Genomic DNA, 8,777 nt, shown 5'->3' with positions numbered 1-8,777 from the left:
CGCTTATGCTCGCACGGTACATTCATAAAGGTATATACATACTTTTTTTTATATATATATATAAACACACACACACACACACACCCCCTGTATGGTGCAATTTTATATATATGTATATACACACACACACACACACAGATATATACTGAGATGCACATAAATAAATATTTACATATAATACATATTTACACACATACCCATGTGTCTATATATATATATATATACAAACACACACTCTTATTTATTATAACACACACACACACGATTGATGTATTATTAATAGTTCTTACATCATATATCATGTTGAAAGAGCTACTAATAAAAATCTACACATAACAGCATAAAAAGGAGGCCCTGCTCCTTTCGTCTTTGACCGAGCTCTTTCCTGAAGCAGCTCTTCCCAGGGGAGCTGCTCAGACAGGCAGTGTGGTAAAGGTTATTTGGGTTATTGCAACACTTAAAAACTATGATGCTCCAAACAGGGTGGGAGCTCGTGTGGTGACTAGCTGGCCTGAAGGCCTGCATACTTTGAATAGCAAAACATAAATAAAAAAATGGTTGCACTTACCGTTAAATGCCCTTAAAAGTTTGAGTGCATAGGTCCACCAGACAGCCGGAGAAGGGCTGGCTTGCACATAGCAGGTCAGGGTGACGTTCAGCCCCACCAGGACCGTCAGGTTGGTGTCAAGGGCAGAGATGAGTGGCTTCATGCAGCTGTTGAGCTCCACTTCATGGAAAAACTTCCCCGCCCTGAATTTCGGGCTTGAACAAGTTAAATAAGAATTCATCAGAATAATAGGTGGGCCAACGGATCTGATAAACTGGACAAATCCCCTCAGGCGACAGTCACAAATCCATGGGTTGCCGTGAAGGGCCAGGACGGCATTGGCAGTATGGTTCATTCCCCCTTCTGCCTGCTGGCTCCTCTGGTAGACAGGCCAGCTGGAGAAGACATCCTTGGAAATGACAGTAAGCTGATTTGAGGATAGATCTAAATAGATCAGGTTGGGCAGATACTTGAGTGCATGTTCAGGAAGGACATCCAGCTGGTTGTGCTTCAGATCCAGGATTTTCAGAGCTGGAGTATCTTGAAATGCTGTCCATGGCACTGAGCTTAATTTGTTCCCCTGCAACCGCAGCTCCTTCAAGGCCTGCAGGTCTTCTAGGCTCTTCAGGTGCATAACCGTGATGTTGTTAAAATTGAGCCAAAGGTACTCCAAGGCACTGACATTTGAAAATGAACCATGAGGCAATTCTGTCAGGTGAGCATTTTCTATCCTAATTTTTCTGATGTCTTGAGGGATGTTTTCAGGGATCTTCGTCAGCAGCACAGACATACAGAGTAAACTCCTGAAGAGGAAACCAGAAAATTCACCAGGTCACACACTGTGTTCGTGGCTAACAAACCAGTTCTCCGTACAGTTCAACTGGAATTCGAAGAATTATAAGGTACTACATGCAGGGCATGCATAAGCAATATATCCTTCAGTTTGGTTTTACGCCCATTTTCCCACAAAGAATGCAATTAATGCATAAAAATTAGTACATATGCAACTACATATCTGAGAAATAATAATAATATACAGGTATTAGAGGCAGCATACCATGCAGCCATCTGCTTGGTTTTAATTCTCACAACAGCAGTGAATCTGTATGTGTCATTTCCGAGGGGCTTCATTGATGCTAGGACTAGGTATCTAGCTTTCTTACCTTCCAAAACGGTCTTTAGAACAAGAGCATCCTGTGACACAAGATGAAAGCGATGGGTTTGTCTTGTGAAAGGCCAGAAGAAGAAGAAAAATGTGAAAAATAGGGGCCATATTCTCCTTTAAGCAAGCACTGTGCAGGGTTTGCACCAAACATGCCCACAGCCTCCAAGGAGCAAATCCTATTAGCTGTAATCTTCCTTGACACAGAAATAAATCCTGCCAGGGACCAGACCCTATAGAAGACTTGTAATATGGTTCATAGCCTGTGCCAAAGTGCTAAAAAAAAAAAAAAAAATCACCTCTGGGACCACTTTGCATTTATTCTTTAGCCATGGAGGTTTTGATGAAAGTATTCATTTGGATGGTAATATTAAAAGGAAATCTCAATGGATACCTGTAGCCAAAAGGGCTTCTGTTCCCAAGTGCACACAAGTAGTTAGCACGTCTACATGCTATTTTTTTTTTTAAGGGGGAGATCTCACTCAAGCACCAATGTTTTAATGGCATTCATAAAAGTAGAAAACCACAGTAAGGGCCAGACTTTGCAGCTGTAATTTGGCTTTTCACAGTGCCTTATTTCATCATCAGTCCCAAAAACATGACCACAGACATTTGCCAGGTGTATTATTAATTACACATGGTGAGCGAGAAACCTACTCCTAAAACTTAGTCAATGCAGTTGAGAAGACTTTTTCCAAAAAAAAACCCCAAACAAACMAACCTTTTTAGCTATCCCCACTCTCACACAATGGTACAAAAACAACAACACGGTTGTAGCCAGTTCTGTAGCTAGCCTTCTCTAGGAAAAGGATAATTTTTGATGTTCATATCTATGGTTTAAATATAAAATATCATCAGTGCTATTTCATGCTTTTAAGTAAGTTCACTGGATTCCGCTGTAAGATGTGTGCCTAATGCCTTTCAGCCTCTTTGAAAAACTCAGTTTAAATCTCTAATTTCAGGAGAAGGGATTTGGATTTGGAGTACCCAGATTTTTTTTTTTCCTCCCCAGAAATAGCAGTTTTCACTTACAATTTCGGGTGACAGCTGTTCTCCTGGGGCCATCTAGTGTGCATGAGCTTTATTACAGCTTGCCAAAGGCATGACGCTGTTGGAAAAAGGTCTTCTTAACCTCACTGCCAATAAGCGTGAAGCTAGGTCACAAATCAAGATTAGCCTGAACCTACTTAACCTCTAACCTACAGCACCAGGAAAGAAAAATATTTATAGTGTCCCGGTGACAGCTTAGCGCTATACATGGCTTCCAGGCACGGGGCAATAACGTGGCCAGTGTAATTACCCAAGACGTAGGATGGTGGCTGGGGCTTTTCAGTCAGCGGGTGCTCCGATTTCAGCAGCGGCAGGGTCATCAACAAAACGAACCGGTGGAGACACCCCTGCGGACATTTCTTGATTGCCTCCAGGATCCGGGCAATAGGCTGGGATTTGTGGGCCGGGTCGCCTGCCATTCACGTCCCTCCTACAAGGCCTGGAGAGAGGGTCCAAAAGTACATTGCAGTTAATTCATGTGTTCAGAAAGTCTTTCTTGAAAAAGAGCAGAGTATCATTATGTACTAAGGGTTTATAGCCAGAGTACAAACTACTGGAAGGGCTTTTTTTTTACCCCATGTGCATTTTTGGCCACAGTACAGGGGTATCATAATGCCCGATGGCCTGATATGCAGCAAGTAAAATTTTAACCACACTTTTCTGATAGAAAGAAATACATTAAACTGAATAAGTGGGTCAGTTAACAGAAAAGAGAATTGCAGTTGTTTTGGTCTCGTCTCCCACATGAGCTCTACTCCCAGTCCCACCCATCTTCCACAAGGCTGGAAAAGGCCCTTACAACGAGTGGTATCAGTTGGTACCATGGGCCGATGCCACTGCTGTTTTCAGGCTATTATTTATTTGCTCTTTGACAGGCCATTTCTCAAAATACTCCCAAATCCCATGTGTACTCATAAGATTCAGTGTTAACCTGAGAAATTAATGGTGAATTGCATATCAAAATCAGATGAATTAGTGGGTAGAGAGTCTGAAAAGAAAGAAAAAAAAAAAATCCTCCAAACAGCGTTAGCTACAGCCTTGCTGGTTACGCTCCACACCTACAGGACTGGGGGGTTGTTGTTGCTTTAATTCAGCCCAGTTTATGCCTGCTTGTAAATTTAATGGTCACTTTTGTGACAGCAGATGTCCACTCAGCTCAGCTGCTCTTTAATGTCAAGTGGCATCCTGGTCAAAGCCAAAATGCAGAATAAGCTGTCTAAAATCCAAGCTGTCAAAAATAAATTTCCATAGAGATATTGTCCGCTAATCTATGGGAAGTGGAATTTAAAAGATCACAGTTACTGCCAAAGCCAACGCTGAAAGGGAGCAGCACACTGCGTGCTCCGAGCAACGGCGAGAGAGTCGAACTCCAGCTTGAAACGACGAGCACACACAGGTCTGTAAGAAATCAAGTCCAAGGTGCCCATTGAGACTTGCAGCCCATACACCAGGGCTATCACCACCTGAAATCCTTGCTACGGAGGCTATGTGAGGTGAAGGCTGGAGTAGGGCCTGATAGTTCAGATGTGATGCATGTAAAACCAAACAGTGCAGGACTGAAAAAGCAGCTTTGATAAAGAATAAGGTGAAGCGAAAAGGAAAGGAAAATTAGCTACAGAGGCTGTGACTTATCCAGGAAAGACTGCTCAGGATGACGGTAGGTGATGCAACACGATATCATCGTGAAGGCTTAAAGCATGACGTGTGCTTAAAAGCTGCTCACAACACCAACACCCAGAAAAGCACGAGGTGAAGGAAACATAACCTTTCCCAGCAAAGCAACACATCAGCTACACAAATGTCTTCAGCAGTCCTCAAACCTGCAGGTTGCTCGTGTCGAACGGCCCTCACCAAGAGGAGGCTGTTAGTGGTTGTGCGTGTGGGTTTCGGCCAAGCGCTGCTGTCAAGGGAGGCGCTGACACACGAGACCTGCTGACGTGCGGCACAGCTTGACCCGCAGGTTGTGCAAACACGCGCAGCCTCGGGGCCCACACCAGGCTCAGTCTCTGACGGCCGCCGCTCCTGGCCTCTCCAACGGGTTAGAGCAAGGCCTGCAAGGCTTCTCTTTTGCAACAGCAGCCGTACCAGCCTGCCGCTCTCTTCCCATCGCCCCCGCCGGCTGCCTCGGGSGCCCTGCAGCTCCAGCCGGCGTCTGTTCGGCCGTGGCGAGGCCTGGAGGGCGTCAGCAAGCAACATATAAAACTGGGTGCGGGCACACCACCTTCCTCCCGGCCACTGCTGAGGGGTCAGTGCTCACCCCGGGGGGTCTCCCACGCCCTGGGGCCTGCRCGCTTATTCCTCAACAGTTTGACTTCTGTCGGCAATTTTAAAATTCTTTTTTCACTTTGACTCGTAGGAAAGTAAATTGGGGGCAATTCTTTTGCTCTGTTCTGGGCAACAATCTGTGTTTTCTTCTCACAGACTTTGAAGCTGCTGCAGCTCCCACTGAGCCACATTACTTTAGCACTGAATGGTGCTTAAAGACACCCTGATAGTTTGCTAGATATTCCCAGAGCCCTGTTGATGTTGAGGCACTTTGATGTCAGGTTTTCAGGGGCTTTTTAACCTTTAGGTTTTATTTTACCATTTGAACACTTTCAAAAATCATTCTTCAATGTCAATTCATTTTTGAAAATATATTGACTCCCTTTTTTGTTTTACTCTCCTTTCTTGACATTTTTCAGTTCCTCTCTGTTTTCTTTTCACAAGTTTTTATACATATGCACATGAACACTTTTATGATGTCCTGCATTTTTCAACCATTTAAAGACCTTTTAGACCAGTCTCTCTGGGCAGACAGAAATAAATGTGAGAGTGATCCCATTTAACATTACAGCTCTTCCAACATGTTTAAATCACATTTTGGAAATAAAGTGTTTATCAACCTGGACAATATTTTGCATCCATGGAATTTGTTTTATACATATATTCAGTTAAAGATATTTGGAAAACCTTTACAATTTAGAGTCCCTATTAGCCTATATTTGAATCTATTTACCAGATAATCTGGATACTTTTTTAGGATGTTTGGAAAACCAGTTTTCAAAGCCTTAACCTTTTCTTTTTTCTACATTCCTTCTTGCACTTCAGCTACTTGCAATACATATTTTTAATCACTTTGGGCACATTATTTCATTTATATTCTGCTCTCTTTCCCCGTTTTGATAGCTGCCTTTCTCCAGAGCCTTTTTAACACATAGCTCTAAAAGAAAAACAAAATCAGCACAGTTCAGAGAGCTATTTGGATGCATTTTTAAAACTCTACTACCTTCTGTTTTGACAATTTATCCTTAATTTTTCAATTTTATACTAATCTGACTTTCCCAGTATCAAAAGATACTTGTCTTTGCCATACCCCTTCAAATCAGCAGCAGCCCATCGAGGCACCTCTGATTCCGCTTGCTGACGCGCTCGGCCAGGCCCCRCTGGCCGTGGCGGGCAGCCAGCACAACCTCCTGCCTAATGCAGGCTGACAGTACCTGTGTTCTGGAGTATAATTAAAGTGGTTCAAACCTAACCTGAGAAGAAATTGAAAAATGGTTTTAAAGTGAGAAAGTAGGGAACACTGTACCCCACGAGCTTCCAAAATATTCTTCTTTTCTTAAGTAGTGTCAACATATTTGAAATAAACCTGAAAAGGCAATAAATTGATCAAAACCTTACGTAAAGGGCTTATTAACAGATGAAATATTATACAAGCAGAAAGAAACCAAAGATAACCAAATGTCAAAAGACAGAGAAAAAATAAAAACAAAGGGCTACTAATGTMGTAATTCCAAAAGATGTTCAAGATTTTAAAAATATGTTTAAGAATAATTTTGGTTTTCCAGGAATGAATATTCTCCTTGCCTGAACTCTGAACCTGCTCCATTCAAATGCCTTATGACCAGAGAGCAGAGCTTATCAGAGTTAACTCTGCTGAAATAGGTGCCTAACTGCCCTTAGATTAAAAAAAAAGAAAGAAGAAAGAAGAAAAAGAAAAAAGAAAGAAGAAAAAGAAAGAAGAAAAATATGGAAAAAGAAGAAGAAAAAAGAAAAAGAAGAAAAAAGAAAAGAAAGAAGAAGGAAGAAAAGAAAGAAAAGGAGAGAAAAAGGAAAGAAGAAAAATAAAAAAGAAGGAAGAAAGAAAGATATATAAAAAAAGAAAAAAGAAAAAGAAAAAATAAGGAAGAAAAGAAAGAGGAGAGAAAAAAGAAAAAGAAAGAAAGAAAGAAGAAAAAGGAAAAAAGAAGAGAAAAAAGAAAGAAAGAAGAAAAATATAGAAAAAAGAAAGAAGAAGGAAGAAGGAAGAAAAGAAAGAAGAAAGGAAAAGAAGAAGAAAAAAGAAGAAGCAAAAAAAGGAAGAAAATAAAACAGAAAGAAGAAAAAAGAAGCAAAAAAAGAAAGAAGGAAGAAAAGAAAAAAGAAAAAAGAAAGAAGAAAAGGGAAAATGAAAGAAGGAAATGGAAAAAATGAAGATGAAAGAAGAGAGACAAAAGGCAAGATGAAAAAAGAAAAGAAAGAAGAAAATGAAAGAAGAAAAAAGAAAGAAAGGGAAAATGAAAGAAGAAAAGAAGAAAAGACAAAAGAAAGAAGAAAGAAGAAAAGATGGCAAGAGAAAAGAAAAAAGAAGGAACAAGAAAGAAGAAAAATGAGAAAAAAGGAAAAATGAAAGAGGAAAAAGGAAAAAAGAAAATGAAGAAGGAAAGAAGAAAAAGGAAAGAAAGGTAAAGAAATAAGAAGAAAAAAGAAAAAAGAAAGACAAGAGTAAAGAAAAGACAAAGAAAAGAAGAAAGAAGAAAAAAGGAAGAATGAAAAGAAAAAAGAAAAAAGGAAAGAAGAAAAGAGATGAAGAAAAAAGAAAAAAGAAAAGAAGAAGAAAAAGTGAAAGAAGAAAAGGAAGAAAAAGAAAAGATGAAAGCAGATAAAGAAAGAAGACAAAAGGAAATAAGAAAAGAAAAAAGAAAAAGAAAGAAGAAAAGACAAGGGAATAGAAAAAAGAAAAAAAGAAGAAGAAAAAAGGAAAGAAAAAAAAGGATAAAAAAAGAAGAAAAAAAGAAAATAAGTATCTATCTGCCTTTTTACATTCCTTATACCACTGAAAATCTGACCCAGAGCCTCAAATTTCACATTCCATCAGTTCAGCAGAAAAACAGTTTACTTTAAGGCTTGAAATTTCACCCACAGTTTAGCAAGGATGGGGTTTCTCTTCTGCCTGCTACCACACAGCCCAGAGCTCACACAGGCTTGTACCTATTGCCCGCTGTGCGACTCACCAGTCCAGTAGAGAGAGAGGTTGTTTTTGAGCAGCGACAGCAGTTTGGATGCTAAAACCCTATGCCTCTCCTATGYGTGAGTGAGAATCACCACAGGAAATTGAAAAGAAAAATCGCATTTGTTCTATTTGGGATCACTATTCACAGCGCAAAAAGTATTCACTAAAGTTTGTAAAACTTTACGCATTCGTGAACACGACAGGAGGACGCGTTCCTCTCCGCTCCCGGCAAGCGCAGAGCAGCGTTGGCGTTGGCCCGGCCGGTGACTTTGCCCCTCGCCGAGTTACGGGCGGGCRGCAGTCTGTCGGGGCGCCCGCGGGCTCGGAGGGGAAGGGACCCCTGACAGGGACACGCTCAGTCACCCGGCTCATGACTCCAGGCAGCTGAACAGTAAATACCTCTTGCTCGCAGTCAGGGCCCGCAGACCTCATTTACGGGACGGCCCTTGGCTCTGTTCGCTAATTAACTCCCTCCACCCCTGGAGAGCTTACAGCACAGTCTTGATTCTCCTGCATTATATTACATGTCCCGCACCACGTCCGCCTGGACTCCTRCTGCTGATTTCAGTACAGCCCAGAGTGGCACTGCTGCAAATGAGAGCAGAATCAGACCCAGGAAAACAGCGATCCTTGCAACCCATCCCAAAGCATGCTACTGGAAGGATGTTTTTGTTCTACCTTGAAGACACTCTAAAAATCACCACAGGGAATGCAATTGTATAAATAAATAATAGATCTATTACATGCTATGTATTTCATCAGAT

At 41.3% G+C, this 8,777-nt stretch overlaps 1 protein-coding gene across 2 annotated transcripts; it reads right to left on the bottom strand.

Annotated features, from left to right (window-relative positions):
* Window positions 1-449: 449 nt before the first annotated feature.
* Window positions 450-3,092, bottom strand: LOC112968114 (leucine-rich repeat, immunoglobulin-like domain and transmembrane domain-containing protein 2). 2 transcript variants are annotated; one of them, XM_026069989.1, is made up of 2 exons: window positions 3,010-3,092; window positions 450-1,350 (listed from the first exon to the last, which is right to left on the bottom strand). In XM_026069989.1, the coding sequence occupies exon 2, from the start codon at window positions 1,335-1,337 to the stop codon at window positions 465-467; it is 873 nt and encodes a 290-aa protein (XP_025925774.1). In that variant the 5' UTR covers window positions 1,338-1,350; window positions 3,010-3,092; the 3' UTR covers window positions 450-464. The 2 variants fall into 2 exon arrangements, with proteins under 2 accessions (XP_025925774.1, XP_025925773.1); XM_026069988.1 differs by lacking the exon at window positions 3,010-3,092 and adding an exon at window positions 1,711-1,851.
* Window positions 3,093-8,777: the final 5,685 nt, after the last annotated feature.

This window comes from Apteryx rowi, unplaced genomic scaffold, assembly GCF_003343035.1.
Source record: "Apteryx rowi isolate R43461 unplaced genomic scaffold, aptRow1 scaffold_30, whole genome shotgun sequence".
NCBI lineage: Eukaryota > Metazoa > Chordata > Aves > Apterygiformes > Apterygidae > Apteryx > Apteryx rowi.
This window is presented reverse-complemented; position numbering and strand designations above follow the sequence as displayed.

Bases quoted from the DNA above. Each gene is read 5' to 3' on its own strand.
- LOC112968114 (XM_026069988.1), bottom strand. From the start codon at position 1,820: ATGGCCCCTATTTTTCACATTTTTCTTCTTCTTCTGGCCTTTCACAAG. The intron at 1,351-1,710 runs GTAAGAAAGCTA...TTTCCTCTTCAG, and splicing joins TCTAAAGACCGTTTTGGAAG to GAGTTTACTCTGTATGTCTG.